This window comes from Monodelphis domestica, chromosome 4, assembly GCF_027887165.1.
Source record: "Monodelphis domestica isolate mMonDom1 chromosome 4, mMonDom1.pri, whole genome shotgun sequence".
NCBI lineage: Eukaryota > Metazoa > Chordata > Mammalia > Didelphimorphia > Didelphidae > Monodelphis > Monodelphis domestica.
The window spans coordinates 432771440-432790367 of NC_077230.1; the positions used below are offsets into that span (position 1 = coordinate 432771440).

The 18928-nt window shown below is 47.3% G+C and overlaps 1 protein-coding gene across 2 annotated transcripts; it reads left to right on the forward strand.

The window, feature by feature from the left end:
• Positions 1–6672: 6672 nt before the first annotated feature.
• On the forward strand, positions 6673–9231 carry LOC130458806 (cell surface glycoprotein 1-like). Of its 2 annotated transcripts, none has more exons than XM_056825606.1 (8): positions 6673–6783; positions 7018–7175; positions 7251–7464; positions 7544–7571; positions 7654–7888; positions 8016–8071; positions 8158–8219; positions 8305–9231. In XM_056825606.1, the coding sequence occupies exons 1-8, from the start codon at positions 6760–6762 to the stop codon at positions 9157–9159; spliced, it is 1632 nt and encodes a 543-aa protein (XP_056681584.1). In that variant the 5' UTR covers positions 6673–6759; the 3' UTR covers positions 9160–9231. The 2 variants fall into 2 exon arrangements, with proteins under 2 accessions (XP_056681584.1, XP_056681585.1); XM_056825607.1 differs by having other exon boundaries at positions 8037–8071.
• Positions 9232–18928: the final 9697 nt, after the last annotated feature.

The following is an 18928-nucleotide window of genomic DNA, read 5'->3' on the forward strand; positions in this document are numbered from 1 at the left end:
AGAAGCAGGCTGTGGGGGCGGGCGGGGGGCGGGCTCTATCCAGGCCCCTCCCCCGTGTGTTTGTTAGCAAATCTGCTTCTTTGCAGCAGAGTCCTGGGCCAGCTGGCTTTCTTCCAGCGGGGGGTGGGGGGGATGGGGGGATTGGGCGGGGCCGTCTTCGGGGGGCGGGGCCTCACTCTGGGGGAGCCCCGACCCCTCTGCAGGCCTTTGGAGGGCCAGCGCCGCCAGGCACCGAGGGAGGTGCCCTTTTGGCCCCTTCCTCGGCTGGGGGGGGCTGAGGGAGCCCTTTAGCCTCCTGTACCTCTAGGGGGCCTGCATCAAATGGCTTTTCTCCGAGAGCCCCCCTTTGACCCTGAGCAGGGAGGGGGGGCCTTTTCCACCGCCTTGGCCCAGAGGACCTAAAACAGCTGATGGGTGCCTCCCGATTGCCTGCTGTGCAGTGGTTTCAGGCCGTCCTCTGGGGTTTTCTTGCAAACATCCTGGAGGGGTTGGCCATGTCCTTCTCCAGCTCATTTGACAGACTGAGTGAAATGACTGGCCCAGGGTCACCTAGCTAGACAGCATTTGAAGTCAGATCTGACCTCAGGAAGAGCCTTTTTCCTGAGTTTATTGCTCATCCCCGCGGCACGTGGTGCAGCTCCGAGGATGCCTTTCCCAGCTCTCTCACACTGGTCACACCTGGAGGCTGGGCTCACTCCCTCCCACTCCTCTTCCTCTTCCTCATCCCTTTCCTCTGGGGCTCACATCCCTGGGTCTGGAACCTCAGATTGACAGGAGCTCCTTCGGCCTGGCACAATTCCAGGCTAAAGTACAGAGATGGTTTTTTTTTCTCCTCTTTTTAGCCAAATCTTTCATTCATCGGAGGCTGTAATCTGCAGCAAGGAGCACAATGAAGAGAGTGCTGGGCCAGGTGTCAAGAAGACCTGAATTCAAATCCAGTCTGTGGGGTCCCAAATCTGCAGGGCCCACAAGGGAAGGGGTTCTCCTTTGTGGTGGGGACGCGAGGAGAGGCAGGGAATCCGAGAACCCGGGTGAAGAATGACAGACACAGACAAATCCGTGTTTAAATAGGACAGGCAAACCCCTATGATATTCTCCTTGGAAGGAAAATAGGAGAATCAATGGAACACGAGGTAGAGGAAGAGATTAAGGCAGAGAATGCAGCCGAGAGGGGCTAGAGCCTCCAGAGAGAGGAGAAGGTTTACTAGAGAGAGAGAGAGAGAGAGAGAGGGAGGAAGGGAGGGAGAGAGAGAGAAAGAGAGAGAGAGAGGGAGGAAGGGAGGGAGAGAGAGAGAAAGAGAGAGAGAGGGAGAGAGAGAGAGAGAGACTAGAGAGACGGAGAGAGAGAGAGAGAGAGAGAGAGAGAGAGAGAGAGAGAGAGAGAGAGAGAGAGAGAGAGAGAGAGAGGGAGAGGGAGAGGGAGAGACAGAGGGGGGCAGAGACAGAGAGAGGGAGACAGAGAGACAGAGAGGAAGAGATTAAGGCAGAGAATGCAAGCCGAGAGGGGCTGGAGCCTCGGGAGAGGAGAGAGACAGATAGACAGACAGAGACAGAGAGACAGAGAGAGGGAGGGAGACAAAGAGAGAGACAGAGAGACAGAGAGAGAGAGAGAGAGAGAGAGAGAGAGAGACAGAGACAGAGAGAGAGAGAGAGAGAGAGAGAGAGAGAGAGAGAGAGAGAGAGAGATTCCTAGAGCAGAGTGAAGATCCAAGAGAAAATTCATGGGGCCGCCTTCTGTTTTTATTGCAGGCTGTAAGTGGGTAGCACTCTCAAGCACGTAGCAATCACGATACAAAGCAGAGACAATTCAGATTGGATGGCGAGGTGAAGGTGACACCTTGATGGGCGTGTAGATTTCCACCTGCGCTTTCGACTCCGAGCCAAAATGTTCATGAGTTTGTCTTAGGCAACAGCCACGGGACCAGGTCAAGATTCCCCTCACAAATATCAGAGTATCACCTTGTGTCTGGACACAAGGAACCATACAATCAATACACATACAATACCATACAATACACATACATACCATACAATACAAGACACAGTAACCATACAATCATTTATATTTCATAGATGTGAATATGCTTGGAATGCTACATATCCCCCTTTTTTGTTTTAAAAATCAAATGAAGTGAAAGGTGAGTGATATAAAATGTAACGAAATTTCGGAGTAAAATTAAAAATAGAAAAATCATGTAGCATCATCAATTGATACTTCAAGTGATTCAAAGTAAACATCCAAAATATGTAGCCAAACCTCTGGCTGTGAAAAGTAATTGTGATTGTCAACAATAAGAACAATTTCACTCTCACCTTATTAATAATATTGTAGAGATAAAAATGATCTCAATGCTTAGTAATGAAAATCGAAGATAAAAGTCTCATCAAAGTTTAAAGTAATGATAAAAATAATAAGAAAATGATCTTCCCTCGAATTATCCTGAAGTATTGAGGTAGCAGTCCCATAGATCATAGGACAGGTGCATTAGCAGATAGTGCCCACACACAGTTAGGATTAGAAGAAGGTGCCAGAGCTTTCATAGCCAAAGAAAAGATGACTGTATGTGGATATGAAGGGGAATTTCCCTTCTCTCCCTTGTCCTGATTATTCATTTTAGGGATATACCCGCCCAGATGCCTGCCACATGGCAATACGGTTGGACTTTGATACTCGAGCCACCTGCGAAGGAGGGTGTCAAGAGGGTGTCAAACACCGTGTCCCAGTACCTCCAACCTCAGCAGCCCACATCCATCCATCTCTTATGGAATATACGTCTGTGTGTGGCTTTGGCTGTCTGGCCCATTGAGGTGTCCTCTGCATTCCCTTTTCATGCAATCAGTGATGGTCTCCCAGGATAGTCACCTGCAACTTACCAAATGCTGTCATGTTCTCATAATCGCACACTGTTGGGTACATATCAAGAGAAAAAGTTTTGCACCTTCATTGCTCAGGATCAGAGTGTTAAAAGTACTTCAAATATATTTCAAAATGTAAGAAAAGAAAAACAACGGAGGAGAATCAAAGTATTCAGAGAAAATAAAGTGAGAGCATCAAATCAAGATTGCTCAATAGAATGAAAAGTGATATAAAATGGTATAAAAATGTTCTTAAAATACTTTCTCTCTTATCCCCTTTTTGTTGTTTTTGAATCGCATACCAAATATATTCGCATCTTTTACATTTTCCAAACAGCAGTGCAAACATCAATTCAAGTATCAATGTTCCCAAAGACATGACATTCTGATTTGTAGTAGACATAATAAGAATGAAGCTACTGAAGGGACCTTGCACCTTCTGGCTGCGTGTTTCTTATATGAGCCTTATTTAAATCTCTGCTTCTGGGTAAATGAACCATTCAATAGAATAACCCAGAATATACCGTAACCAATGTTTGCAAAATTCATTCCACCAAACCAACATTTGGATTAACAGAAGCTTGATTTGCTTTCGATGTAGAAGCAATTTCTACAGCTTCTTGTTCATATAGAGTTTGATGTGACTTATTTTTCCTAGTTGTCAATGAATAATATTCAACATGCTTTTACTACAAGCTTATTAGTGTGTATTTTTTCCTATTTTCAATACATACTCCAAAAGGGGAAACTGAGGGAATACTTTGCCCTTGCTCCATGTATGTGTGCAATAACCTATTCCACCCAGGAGGGTCAACAACTGCGCATCCACAGACATTGTCCAACCTAGAGCACTCAGTTTACCTCTGAGGCTTTACTTTCATATACCAGAACCTCTTCCAGTACTTGAAGTGGAAGCTAATAAACCACGAATCCAGTGGCCTGCCTGAATTCTGGGACTGGTATTAGAGAGCCAGAAAGAATCCCCATAAAGATATTCCCCAAGAAGATGGGGTTCCAGGACTAATGATCAATAATGATATTAACATGTAACTACAGCAATGGTCGTTGGCACATAATGTCTACATAGGCATTGCCAGGAACATAATCTATACATGGATGTAGATGATCAATTTTCAATAACTTGGGTTCCTAATTAGAATTTCAAAGTGCATTTTGCCTGACATCTCATCGCTTTCCTAAGAGCAGGAGGAGCAGTGGGTTGGCTAGGAGGGTTAATGTCCAGAGCAAGTTGGGACAGAGATTTTGATAATGTTCTTAACTCTCTTTTAATGTTTCTTATGAAAGCTACAATCTCTCCCTGACTTTCCTCTATAAGCTCAAGCCGAGTATTTAGTTCTGCATTTTGTTGAGTAGTAGAAGGAACATTCCGTTGGTTTGACTGAGAAGTGGGTTTTTTAAGGAAATACAATATTACAGCTATAACAATCAAAATCCAAGGGGGAGTACTGTGTTGATTATATTTTGCCATAAATCGCATGGTATGAGAAATTTCAGAGAGACAAAGAATGCGAATTTTACAAGCTTGGTCATAGAGCTGAATAGCCAGTTGTTAAGTATGTTGTGAACTGGCTGTAACCACATATTTCTAAAGTAAACACGTGGGAAGCAGGACAAGGCCAAAAGCTTTCCCAGGTTTTTCTGGTCCTAATTTAGGCAGCTGCTAGCCAGGACCTTAGGACCCTGTTGCTAAGATCTAAAATAGCTTAATTTAAGGAGATTCAAAAAGGTTTTTTACTCAGCCGTTCTTGCAGCTGTATTTTTGAAGTCAAGTTAAAAAAGAAAACAAAACTGACTGATAGAGCAAGTAATAAATCAAAGAGAGAAAGGAAAAAGATTTCACAGAAACTTTTTGAGGGTTTTCTCACCAACCTCATGGTCAGCCATAAACTGTAATGATTAAAATAGTGGAAGACATAAATTGTTGTAGATATAAGAGTGGGTGAGTAAATTGTGACCGCAGAAAATATGGTTTCAAGACAGTGTCTTGTTTTAAAATCAAATATATAAGGTGGTCACCAGGGAAATATTCCCAATTATGAAATATACCCAAGTCAACTGGGTTTTATAGAGATTTTAATTCATCCAATGAGGAATTAAAGAAAGAGAGAAAAAGGAAATAATGAGAAAAGGATAGGCTAGCCCAGGGCAGCTCTGGCCAACCCAGGCCTTAAGCCCTAAGAGAAAGATCAGTCAGTCCTTAATCACTCACCACAAGATTTGTTCAAGTAAGGATTCTAGTGACACCAGGCCAGCTTCATCTCAGCTGACTTCACCAGCTCAATCCTGAATCTGAATGTCTCTGAGCTCCTATTTAAAGGGAATTTTCTCCTATGTCACCTCCCCTAAGTTCTTCCATCTACCAATCACAATAGACGTTTTTCAAAGGACAGACCATTCTTAGTTCACACCTAAGGCGGCTTAAATTTTTTTATTAAGTTCACACCAGAAAACTTCTGAGTAAGTTTCTCACCTCTTTGCTCCTTGTAAATTCACAACTTGCCTGACCTTTATAGGTACTTAGCACCCTTTTGTATTATATCCAAAAATAGACATAGCTTAAGAACTTTTTGTCTTACTATAAGAATGGGTTTAAATACTTTTCATTGTTCAGCAAAGAGTTTACAACTTTATCTTCCCCTAAAGCATGCTTAAGTATGGTGAAGTAGAGTTCTCACATTCCTGATCAAGTACCTTCACTGCCCAAATGAGGAATGGTCCCAATGGGGAATGGTCTTAACCCAACCTTATGAAGTAGGGTCTGAGAATTTTTAAGGTTCACACCCCTCTAGGGTAAGCCGAGGGTTCCGGGGCTCCAGATCCACTCTAACCCTCTCACTGTCCAGGACTAGTCAGGGAGAGTCAGGCCCAGAGCATGGAGATCATGCTGGGCCAAAGGCACCTCAGGGAGAGCAACAGCCTGTGGCCCGGCTCTCCAGAGTCCCTTTATAGGGGGCCCTGGTGGCTCCTGGAGGTTCCCCTGAAAAGGCAAAGGGGGCCTGGGGAGGCTGCAACAGCCTCAAGCTACAGCCCTGCTCAAAGACTTCAGAGCTTTCCCCACAGCCCCTGCCTAGAATGGGGGCTGCCTGTCCTTCCCTCTCCAGAGCAAGCTGAGCAGCGGGCCTTGGGCTTTGGCTCTAAGCTCTGCAGGAAAGGCCCCGGGGCGTCTCCTGAGATAGGCCCAAACTTTCGGGTGGCCCCCCCACACCCCCTTTGTGTCCAGGGGCTGGAGAGGGCCTTCCTCCAGGGTGCTGCCCCCTTCTTCCTTGTCCTGCCTTGCATGGGACCCGGGGAATGCTGCCAGCTGGCCCCCCCACACCCCCTTTGTGTCCAGGGGCTGGAGAGGGCCTTCCTCCGGGGTGCTGCCCCCTTCTTCCTTGTCCTGCCTTGCATGGGACCCGGGGAATGCTGCCAGCTGGCCCCCCCTGACCCTCCTGACCCATGCATGAGGTCACAACGGGGGCCTCCTGGCTGTGTTACGCCTGCGAGGCTGCCCCTTCTTAGCTCAGCTGTCCCAGAGAGCCATAGCCAGTCTGCCCTCCCCGCAGAGAGTATCCTGGCCCTCCTCCAGCAGCCCCCTCCACCCCCACCCCAGAGCCCTGATCTTCAGGCGCACCGAGACTCCCTGAGCCCAATGAAACCCCGGAAACCCTCACCAGGTGGGGCCCCGGCCTGGGGGGCTGCAGGGATGCAGGGGAGCCCGCGGGGGCCGGCCAGCCCCCAGCTCCGGCCTGCTTCCTCCCTGCTCGCAGTTGTTCTGCCCGGAGAGCTCCACCTGCCGGAAGTGGAAGCGAACTATCCTTCCCGCTGTGCTTCCCCAAGCCTGGCCCTCTACAGAGAGCCGTGGCGGAGGGCAACTACCCGCCCCTCGGGCCGTTCACGGCCATGTTCGAGAGTGACTTTCTGCAGGTGACCCCAGACAGGCCGATGGGCCCGGCTGGGGGAGGACGGGGGAGGGCTGGGAGGCGGCGGCGGGAGGGGGGGGGGTAGTGGGAGGCAGTGAGGGGGTGGCAGGGGGCCGTGGGGGCGGGGGCTGTGGGGGATGGCAGGGGTGGTAGGGGGCGGCGGGGGGGAGGGAGGGGCGGTGGGGGGCGCCAGGCGGAGGTCAGGGTGCTCCCGGCTGCCCCGCCCCGGCCTCCCCAGGTCACCAACAAGGGGGAGCCTGTCTTCCTGCACAAGAAGGAGAACCCGGTGACCATGGCTGTGGCCTCCTCCTTCCCGGGGCTCCTGCTCCCGGACCTCGTCCTGCTGGCCCGGCCCGTCCAAAGCAAGAAGCAGCCTCCGCGGCTGGAGCTCACCAGGTGACCGGGCGGCCCGGCCCTGCCTGCCTGCCCCCCTCTCTGTGCCGGGCCCGGCTCACCCCGTGCTCCCCACAGGCTGCTGCCGGCACAGCTGGTCCGCCTGTTTGTCCACAGCGAGGCCGGATGGAGGCTGAAGCTCCGCCTGGCCTCCGGCCGCAGTTTCTACCTGAGGCTGGTGGCCGAGCCGGCCGAGGGCTGCCTCCTGTTCAACCGCTGGCGCTTCCTGATCTTCCTGATGCAGGGGCCCATCCCGGCCTGGGCCCGGAGCCCCGACGAGCAGGCCGCCCAGGTGAGGGCCGCCCGGAGCCCCCTCTGACGCCGGGAGGCGGCGCGGGCGGCCCGTGACCCCCACTCTTCCTCTCCCCCAGGACGAGAGCGCCCCGATGTCCGCAGCGGGTGAGAAAACCCTCCTCCTGCCTCCTGCCCCGGCGCCTCCGCCTGGCTCTGGGTTTCTGAGGCCCTTCTGGTCCCTCCACAGAGGCCCCCCCCAAACGGAAGGAGGTGGCCTTCCCTCCCCAGTACCCCGTCCCGAGGACCAAGGGGAGCCCGGGCTGGACCTGGGACAAAGCACTGCACTACCCCGGGCCGCTCTCCCAACTGATGGACCAGCAGAGCGCCCAGGCCCTCCCGGAAGTGATGTCGAGAGCGGAAGCCGCCCCCATGTCCTTCCGGTCCCAACAGAAGCTCCCAGTCAGGAGAGAAGAAAAGCAGAAGTGGGCGTGGCCCCGAGCGTGCGGGGGGGGAAGGGGCGGGGGCGGGGGCGGGCACAAGGGCCTGGAGGAGAGGGAGGGCTGGTCCTGGACACCCAGCAGGCCAGAGTGCGGTGGGTTGCTTCCTTAGATCAGAGCCCACCCTTTTCAGGAGGAGCACCCCGGGGAGCCTAGTGGAAGTGGAAGGTAAAGGACGCCCCCCTCCCCCCTGCTCCCCTGCTCTCTGGCTCGGGGCTCTTCCGGAGGCCTAACCCGGTCCCGAATCCCCCCAGGGCAGCCGAGAGTCACCATCCGGACTCTGTTCTCCACAATTTCCGGGTCTCACCTGTCTAAGGTACTAGGGAGGCTGGGACTGACTGTCAGGCCAGCTGGGCCCGGCCCAGAGGCCCGGCGTGACTCCTCCCCCCTGCCCTTGCCAGGCTGCCTCACCAGCGGAGACGTCCTCTTCAGGGCCCTCCAGGCCACCCTCCCAAGAGCACCCCCAGGAGCCGGGCACTGCCAACAAGCTGCCGCTCCCCCAAGAGCAGCCGCAGCCCCAGGAGCTCCCCCAAGAGCAGCCGCAGCCCCAGGAGCTCCCCCAAGAGCAGCCGCAGCCCCAGGAGCTCCCCCAAGAGCAGCCGCAGCCCCAGGAGTTCCCCCAAGACCAGCCGCAGCCCCAGGAGCTCCCCCAAGACCAGCCGCAGCCCCAGGAGCTCCCCCAAGAGCAGCCGCAGCCCCAGGAGCTCCCCCAAGACCAGCCGCAGCCCCAGGAGCTCCCCCAAGAGCAGCCGCAGCCCCAGGAGCTCCCCCAAGACCAGCCGCAGCCCCAGGAGCTCCCCCAAGAGCAGCCGCAGCCCCAAGAGCTCCCCCAAGACCAGCCGCAGCCCCAGGAGCTCCCCCAAGAGCAGCCGCAGCCCCAGGAGCTCCCCCAAGAGCAGCCACAGCCCCGAAGGCTGTGCAAATGTCAGAGAATACAGGAGCCGCCACTGCGGGTTAAGGTTCGGGACACCTTAGGGGAGCCCAGAACCCTGGCCGAAGGCCTTTTAAAAAGAATAGAGGCCTGGGATGCCTGGCGGTTCGGGTGGGTCCGCTGCCAGCCTCCGGAAGCCGCCCGGGTCGCCACAGAGCAGCCCAAGGACAACCCGAGGGACGGTCCGGAGCCCACCCAGGCCTCACAGCCCTGCGCCAGTTTCAAGGCTCTGAGGAAGGCTATCCAGAAGCCACCGAGCTGGCTCACCAGAGCATGGCAACAGGGCAAAAAGGTGGTCTGCACCTGTACCAGGGGCTCCAGCTAATCCCCTGCCCAGGCCACCTAACTGCATTAGATTTTTTTTTTATTTTTTTTAAATATATTTTATTTGATTATTTCCAAGCATTATTCATTAAAGACATAGATCATTTTCTTTTCCTCCCCCCACCCCCACCCCCCATAGCCGATGCGTAAGTCCACTGGTTATTACATGTTTTCTTGATTTGAACCCATTGCTTTGTTGATAGTATTTGCATTAGAGTGTTCATTTAGAGTCTCTCCTCTGTCATGTCCCCTCAACCGCTGTATTCAGGCAGTTGCTTTTCCTCGGTGTTTCCACTCCCATAGTTTATCCTTTGCTTATGAATGGTGTTTTTTCCTCCTAGATCCCTGCAGATTGTTCAGGGACATTACACCGCCACTAATGGAGAAGTCCATTACGTTCGATTATACCACAGTGTATTAGTCTCTGTGTACGATGTTCTCCTGGTTCTGCTCCTCTCGCTCTGCATCACTTCCTGGAGGTTGTTCCAGTCTCCATGGAATTCCTCCACTTTATTATTCCTTTTAGCACAATAGAATTCCATCACCAACATATACCACAGTTTGTTCAGCCATTCCCCAATTGAAGGGCATCCCCTCGTTTTCCAGTTTGGGGCCACCACAAAGAGCGCAGCTATGAATATTCTTGTACAAGTCTTTTTCCCCATTATCTCTTTGGGGTACAGACCCAGCAGTGCTATGGCTGGATCAAAGGGTAGACAGTCTATTAGCTCCCTTTGGGCATCATTCCAAATTGCCCTCCAGAATGGCTGGATCAGTTCACAACTCCACCAGCAATGAATTAATGTCCCTACTTTGCCACATCCCCTCCAGCATTCATTACTTTCCTTTGCTGTCCTGTTAGCCAATCTGCTAGGCGTGAGGTGATACCTCAGAGTTATTTTGATTTGCATCTCTCTGATTATACGAGATTTAGAGCACTTCTTCATGTGCTTGTTAATAGTTTTGATTTCTTTATCTGAGAACTGCCTATCCATGTCCCTTGCCCATTTATCAATTGGAGAATGGCTTGATTTTTTGTACAATTGATTTAGCTCTTTATAAATATGAGTAAGTAAACCTTTGTCAGAGGTTTCTATGAAGATTTTTTCCCAATTTGTTGTTTCCCTTCTGATTTTAGTTACATTGGTTTTGTTTGTACAAAAGCTTTTTAGTTTGATGTAGTCAAAATTATTTATTTTACATTTTGTGATACTTTCTATGTCTTGCTTGGTTTTAAAGCCTTTCCCCTCCCAAAGGTCTGACATGTATACTATTCTGTGTTTACCCAATTTACTTATGGTTTCCTTCTTTATGTTTAAGTCACTCACCCATTTTGAATTTATCTTGGTGTAGGGTGTGAGGTGTTGATCTATTCCTAGTCTCTCCCACACTGTCTTCCAATTTTCCCAGCAGTTTTTATCGAATAGTGGATTTTTGTCCCCAAAGCTGGGATCTTTGGGTTTATCGTATACTGTCTTGCTGAGGTCACTTTCCCCTAGTCTATTCCACTGATCTTCCTTTCTGTTTCTTAGCCAGTACCAAATTGTTTTGATGACTGCTGCTTTGTAATATAGTTTAAGGTCAGGGACTGCAAGGCCCCCATCATATGTGTTTTTTTTCATTATTTCCCTGGATATCCTTGATCTTTTGTTCTTCCAAATGAACTTTGTTATGGTTTTTTCTAAATCAGTGAAGAAGTATTTTGGTAGTTCAATGGGTATGGCACTAAATAGATAAATAAGTTTGGGTAGGATGGTCATTTTTATTATATTGGCTCGTCCTATCCATGAGCAGTTAATGTTTTTCCATTTGCTCAAGTCTAGTTTTAGTTGTGTGGCGAGTGTTTTGTAATTGTGTTCATATAGTTCCTGTGTTTGTCTTGGGAGGTAGATTCCTAGGTATTTTATTTTGTCTGAGGTGATTTTGAATGGGATTTCTCTTTCTAGTTTTTGATGCTGAGCTGTGTTGGAGATATATAGAAAAGCTGATGATTTATGTGGGTTTATTTTGTATCCTGCAACTTTGCTAAAGTTGTTGATTATTTCAATTAGCTTTTTGGTTGAATCTCTAGGATTCTTTAAGTAGACCATCATGTCATCTGCAAAGAGTGATAACTTGGTCTCCTCCTTGCCTATTTTGATGCCTTCAATTTCTTTTTCTTCTCTAATTGCTACTGCTAGTGTTTCTAGTACAATGTCAAATAGTAGAGGTGATAATGGGCATCCTTGTTTCACTCCTGATCTTATTGGGAATGCATCTTGTTTATCCCCATTGCAGATGATATTAGCTGATGGTTTTAGATATATACTGTTTATTATTTTTAGGAATGACCCTTCTATTCCTATGCTTTCTAGTGTTTTTAATAGGAATGGGTGTTGTATTTTATCAAATGCTTTTTCTGCGTCTATTGAGATAATCATGTGGTTCTTGCTGGTTTGCTTGTTGATGTGGTCAATTATGTGGATGGTTTTCCTAATGTTGAACCAGCCCTGCATCCCTGGTATAAATCCTACTTGATCATGGTGAATGATCCTTCTGATCACTTGCTGGAGTCTTTTTGCTAGTATCCTATTTTAAGATTTTTGCATCTATATTCATTAGGGAGATTGGTCTGTAGTTTTCTTTCTCTGTTTTTGACCTGCCTGGTTTTGGAATCAGTACCATGTTTGTGTCGTAAAAGGAGTTTGGTAGAACTCCCTCTTTGCTTACTATGTCAAATAGTTTGTATAGTATTGGGATTAACTGTTCTCTGAATGTTTGATAGAATTCACTGGTGAATCCATCAGGCCCTGGGGATTTTTTCTTAGGAAGTTCTTTGATGGCTTGTTGGATTTCATTTTCTGATATGGGATTATTTAAGAATTCTATTTCCTCTTCTGTTAGTCTAGGCAGTTTGTATTTTTGTATATATTCATCCATATCACCTAAATTGGTGTATTTATTGCCATATAATTAGGCAAAGTAATTTCTAATGATTGCCTTAATTTCCTCTTCATTGGAGGTGCTGTCCCCCTTTTCATCTTTAATGCTGTGAATTTGCTTTTCTTCCTTCCTTTTTTTAATTAGATTGACCAGTACTTTGTCTATTTTGTTTGTTTTTTCAAAGTACCAGCTTCTTGTCTTATTTATTAAATCAATAGTTCTATCACTTTCGATTTTATTAATTTCTCCCTTAATTTTTAGGATTTCTAGTTTGGTTTTCTGCTGGGGGGTTTTAATTTGATCGCTTTCGAGTTTTTTCATTTGCATTTCCAATTGATTGATCTCTGCTCTCCCTTGTTTGTTAATATAAGCATTCAGGGATATGAATTTACCTCTGATTACTGCTTTGGCTGCATCCCAAAAAGTTTGAAAGGATGTCTCGCCATTGTCATTTTCCTCGATGAAATTATTAATTGTTTCTATGATTTCTTCTTTAACTAAACGGTTTTGGAGTATCATATTGTTTAATTTCCAATTGGTTTTAGATTTGGTTTTCCATGTACCATTACTAATCATTATTTTTATTGCCTTGTGATCTGAGAAGGCTGCATTCATTATTTCTGCTTTCCTGCATTTGTGTGCTATGTTTCTGTGACCTAATGTATGGTCAATTTTTGTGAATGTGCCATGTGGTGCTGAGAAGGTGTATTCCTTTTTCTCCATATGTCTATTAATTCTAATTTTTCTAAGATTTCATTCACTTCTTTTACAACTCTTTCTTATTTATTTTTTGATTTGATTTATCTAAATTTGATAATGGTTGGTTTAAGTCTCCTACTAATATGGTTTTACTGTCTATTTCTTCCTTCAATTCTCCTAGTTTCTCCATTAGAAATTTGGGTGCTATATTATTTGGTGCATACATGTTGATTAATGATATTTCCTCATTGTCTAAAGTCCCTTTTAACAAAATATAATTACCTTCTCTATCCCTTTTGATCAGGTCTATTTTTGCTTTGGCTTTATCAGATATCATGATTACCACTCCTGCCTTCTTTCTGTCAGTTGAGGCCCAGAAGGTCTTACTCCATCTTTTAATTCTGACCTTGTGGGTGTCAACCCGCCTCATGTGTGTTTCTTGAAGACAACATATGGTATGGTTTTGGATTCTAATCCATTCTGCTATTCATCTACGTTTTATGGGTGAGTTCATCCCATTCACGTTCAAAGTTATGATTGTCATTTGTGGACTCCCTGGCATTTTGATATCCTTCCCTAATTCTAACCTTTTCTTCTTCGGCTCTACCTTTTAGTCCAGTGATTTACTTTGAATCAGTCCCCCTTGTCCCCTCCCTTGATGTTTCCCTTTTTAGTCCCTCCCTTTTTGTTCCCTCCCCCTCCCCCCTCTCTTTCCCTCTCTTTTTGTTTACCCTCTCCCCCTCCCCCCCCTTGGTTTTCCCTTCTCCCTACCCTTGTTGGGTAAGATAGAATTCAAGATCCCAATGGATCTGGATGTTTTTCCCTCTCAAAGTTGATTTCCCTGAGATTAAGATTTAAGTAAAAAACCCCTCTCTTCCTCTCCTTCTTATAGGAGTTTTCTTCCCCTCCCCTTCCCATGTGAATCTTTGTGTGAGAAAGACTATTCTATTTGGTCTTTCTTTACCCCCTATTTATACATTACATTTTCCCCACGTATTAGTATACATAGATTGATAGAAATGTAGTCCTTATAGAAGAGAGTTTGAGTAAAAGAAGAAGATAACATTTCCCCCCCTTTCATTAATATTTACCTTTTCAGGTATTCCTTGCTCTTTGATTTTCGGTATCAAACTTTCCATAGAGCTCTGGTCTTTTCTTTGCAAAAAGTTGGAAATCTTCTATTTTGTTGAATGCCCATACTTTCCCTTGGAAGTATATAGTCAGTTTTGCTGGGTAGCTGATTCTTGGTTGGAGACCCAGCTCTCTTGCCTTTCTGAAGATCATGTTCCATGCCTTACGATCATTCAGAGTAGAACTTGCAAGGTCTTGTGTGACCCTGATTGGCATTCCTTTATATCTAAATTGTCTTTTTCTGGCTTCCTGTAGGATTTTTTCTTTTGTTTGATAGCTTTGGAATTTGGCAATTACATTCCTGGGAGTTGTCTTTTGGGGGTTTAGTGTAGAAGGTGTTCTGTGAGCTGTGTCAGTGGCTGTATTGCCCCCTTGTTCTAGAATCTCTGGGCAATTTTCTTTGATTATATCTTGTATCACAATGTCGAGTTTGGTGTTTATTTCTGGCTTTTCTGGAAGTCCAATTATTCTTAAATTATCTCTTCTCCCTCTATTTTCCAGATCTGTCACCTTGTTGGTGAGATATTTTATGTTCTCTTCTAATTTCTTGGTATTTTGGCTTTGCTTTATTAATTCTTGCTCTTTTACACGATCGTTGTCTTCCAGCTGCCTGATTCTGGCCTTTAAAGCCTGGTTTTCCTTTTCAGTTTGGTCACACCAGTTTTGTAGATGTGTGAATTTCTTTTGCATTATCTCCCACTTTTCCTCCCAGAAGGCTTCCATCTTTTTGGTCATTTCTGATTCAAATTTTTCATGGGTTTGTGGAGAGTTTCCATTTCCTTTGGAAGGTTTCGGAGCATTTTCTTGCATATCGTCTTCTATCTCCTCTGTATTTTGTATTTTGGCTCCATAGAATGTGTCCAAAGTCGCCCCTTTCTTCTTATTTTTCTTGCGATTTTGGGGCTTCTGTGCTTCTGTGGAGTTTGCCATCTCTGAATGGGGAGGATTAGCTTTTCTTATCTCTGTCTGGTGTTCAGAGGCTTTAGTCCTGGGCAGATTGTCGGTTCTATGAGGTTTCCCTGGGTTAAATTGAGTATGCCTCACTGGAACTGGAATGGAAGGGTCAGACCAGGGAGCCACACTCTCCCCTGGCTCTCTGGGTCGGGTTGCTTTCTGGAAGTTGCCTTCAGAATAGCTGGCCTTGAGGCTGTTTTGTCGGCCCTGAGGGTTGCTGTTGTTTCAGAGGACCCTGCTCTCTGAGTGGGGTGGGGCTGCGGCTTCCCGGAGCCTTGGATTCTGCGCTCCTACCCCTTAGGTCCGAGTGATCTCGGGTTCTGGCTTTTGAAGGGGGCCGTACCTTTTGATCCAGGTCCAGGTCCAGGAGGAGGATTCCCAGGGTCTATGCTGTTGATCGTTTTGAATTTCGGCGCCTTAGGAACTTATAGTTTGAGATCGGTCGGGAAGGGTTTTCCGGAGATCTGAACTTTAGCTTTCTCTAAGCCGCCATCTTGACTGGAAGTCCCCACTGCGTTAGATTTAAAATAGTTTTGTGTTAAATAGTTGTAGATAAGAGAGAGGGAGCCATAAACTGTGATAATTAAAATGTTTGGGAGCAAGGGAAATATATATATCAATTATGACCGCTGAAATATGTTTTCTACTGTGTCTTGGTTTTATATAAATATAAGATGGTCGCCAGGGAATATATTCCCAATTTATGAATATGCCCAAGCCAACTGGGTTTTATAGAGAAATTTAATTTATAATACACTGATTAATCAATAAAAAAAGAGAGAAAGTAAGAAAGGAATGAATGAATAAATCAGTCAGTTGGTTTTATCACTCACCCAAGATCTCTCTAGGTAAGGCTTCTCATGCCAACCTCAGGCTCCACCTTCAAGAGAGCCTCCTTTCAAGAAATGTTTCCAGAGAATTCTCCTCCCTCAGTGCCAGCCTTCTCTCCTGGTCCTCCCACAGAGCAACCTCCTCAGTCCTCCTTCAGAGCCACCTCGCTCAGAGCAAAACCTCTCCTTAGAGCAAAACCTCTCAGAGCAAAAAACTCCTCCGACCCCCTCCTATCTTCAGACTTTGCTATCTTTAAGGACACCATCTAAGTCCCCTCCCCTCAGTTCTCACATCTACCAATCACTGTTGATGTCTCCCCTGTGCCAATGGTGGCTCTAGCTTAACCCAGGACCACCCAGAGGTCTGTTTCCTTTGCACATGTCTGTTGTAGGTCATATTATCAAATAATTAAATCTTGATCTTTGCTGCAGCCCTTCCTAAATCCTGTTACTCTGAGTAGGGTGGAGATTGTAAGTTCCAAGACCTGGTTCTGTCATTCCAAGTATCTCTATTGTATCAATTCTAAAATCAATCATGACTCAAAGAACTTCCTATTCTACGCTTAAGCATAGGTCAAAGCCCTTTCCATTATTTAGCAAAAGGTTTCTGTCCTAAAGTAGCCTTAAGTAGGGAGGAGAAGGACCCTCCCATGCCAAGGGTTTTCACATTCCAATAGAGTTCTTACTATCAGTAGGAAATTTTTTCCAAGTATGAAATTTCCCAATGGTGAAATTTCCAACATTCATAAGTCTAAGAAATTTTAAGGTTTACAACTGCTGGCTCATGCACACAGAGTACCCCAGGCACAAACACCCCAAAAAGTCTTCCTCCCCCACCCCTGCCAAGGCCTCCCCCGAGCAGCCTCCTGGGAGCAGCCTCCTGGGAGCCCAAAGAGCAAGAGCTCCACCTCACCCTTCTCCTTACCACCCAGCAGAGCCTCCTCCTCCCCTTCCACCAAGGCCGCACTCCACTCCAGCCTCGTGAAGCCTGGCCAGCCTGGAGAGCTCTCTGCCCAATGGCTTTAGGCCTACCCGAAGGACCGCCTCCAGGAGTGCTGGTAAAAGTTGTGCCCAGGCATCCATCCCACCCCCACAGCATTTCAGCTTCCCCCTCTTCGGTTCTCACTTGTCTCTGACACCAAATACCTCTTCCCAAATCCCCAGCCCATCAAGGCTCCTCTCTGCCTCTCTCCCTCCCCAGTGCACCCTAGCTCAGACCCAGGACTCATAGTCACCGAGTCCATAGTAGGAACCTGAATTAAGGCAATGCGTGATCATGGTCCCAGGACGCCAAGTCTCCATCCTTTTGTCCCCTTGGAGACTCTGTTTTCTTATTTATTCTAAGACAGAAGAGTAACAAGGGCTGGGCAATGGGGGTGAAGGGACTTGCCCATGGTCACCCATCTAGGAAGTGTCTGAGACCATATTGGAATCCGGGTCCTCCCAAGTCACTGTGCTACCTAACCATCCTGACAGACACCCAGGCTTTAAACCCCATTAGGGCCCAGGTATCCAGGTCCCCAGGCCTTTACTCCCTTCCACTGTCCAGAGTCTTGGCCTTCCTGAAGGACCTGGGCATCCAGACCCGCTCCCTCTCCCTCTCCTCTCCATATATGTTCCTTGGTGTTGGGGAAATGCCTCCTCTCCCTGTCAGCTCACTGGAAGAAAAGAATCAGACACTCATTTGGAACTGCTGAGGGGCTCGTGGCCCCTGGATTCACCTATTAAAAGGCTGTGAATGAGAACAAAGGAGAGGCCCATGCGTGTGTCTCCTCCCACTCCCACCAGTGTGTGTGTGTGAGACAGAGAGAGAAAGTCACATTTCCCAGAAGCACCAGAGGCAGCTCCACTGACCTGGGTCATTTGGAGCAGCAATAAGAACAGCAGTCCAGAGTCCACAGGTTGGAACTTGTGTAGGCATGACTTAGACAGAAAAGGGGACACGACACGCAGATTAGGGGAGCACAGAACAGCCTGCCTCTTAGACCTAGAAAGGTCTCGTGTCTCAAATGACGAGAGAATTGGTTTGCAAACTGTAAGGACTGAATACTCTTTTGTAGCAGTCCAGGCCATATATATAATTAAGATGTAAGGATTGCGTGTGGACACATGGCCATTCTTGCACATGGCAATGAACTCCCATCCCAGCATTGCTAAGGTTAAGGTGCAAAACTTAGATCCCTTTGTCTTATCCACCCTGGGATAAACTCCACCTTTACCTTGTTCCAATCTACCAATCAATACACTCTGTATTCCTGATTATGCATTCCGCATCTTTGCATATCAAAGACATTAAAAGCAGCAGCCCACAGGCACCTCCCTCTCTCTCTTGGATCTCAGGCCTTGCCCAACACTGTCTCTCTCTCTCCTCCTCTTCTCTCTCACCTGGGACCTGGCCTTTGGCCAGGCACTTTCCTTTTCCAATGCTAATACCTAGCTCTTTCTAATTCATCCTATTATCTACACCCTATTCTCTCAGCCATAGGGTTCCTGCTTGGCAACTAGCCCAAGGAACCTAGGCTAATTTCTCAGCTAAGCTTTAGCATTCCTCTGACCTGAGTGGTGTTAATTGTGGACGCCTGGATGGTTCTTTCCTTTGAGATTTTCAGTGGTGGGAGGAGTGCTGTGGGCTCCATCAAAATCAATCCGGCATGCTTTCTGACTCAATTCGTCTCGCCCCGGCGGAATTCAAACTACTCTCCTTTCTCTCTTCTTGAGCCATTCGCGGGCGAGTGCCTCATCTTTCTACCCAGATATTATATATTTTATAAGGTTTATTGGAAAGGGTAGACAGCCATTCCTCTAAGTAACCTGACCACGTGGGCCCTAGCCTGCAAGCCTCTTCCTCCTTCCCTTCACCTGTTCCCGGCTTCTTCCTAACTCCTTCTCTTCTCAGTTCTCTCCCTCTCAAGCCCCAAAGCCTCGACTTTTCTTGACCTACCCTAGCATGTAGAGGGACCAAACCTGGCACAACTGTATTATCTCAGGAATGTTTGATGGACGGGTCAAGTGACTCAGAAGGGGGAGGGAATGAACTTCCTTGACACAAAACATACAAGAAGACAAGTCATTCCCCAAATGATAAACGGTCAAAGAAGAAGGTCAGGGAGGTTTGGAAGAACTCCAAGTGATCTAGAATCATGGGGAAAACTGTTCCTCAATCACTGCTGATTTGAGAAATGCACATTAAAACACCTCTAAGGTATCACCTCACACTTAACAGAAATGACAAAC

Bases quoted from the DNA above. Each gene is read 5' to 3' on its own strand.
- LOC130458806 (XM_056825606.1), top strand. From the start codon at position 6,760: ATGTTCGAGAGTGACTTTCTGCAG. The intron at 6,784-7,017 runs GTGACCCCAGAC...CGGCCTCCCCAG, and splicing joins TCGAGAGTGACTTTCTGCAG to GTCACCAACAAGGGGGAGCC. The intron at 7,889-8,015 runs GTGGGCGTGGCC...TTGCTTCCTTAG, and splicing joins AGGAGAGAAGAAAAGCAGAA to ATCAGAGCCCACCCTTTTCA.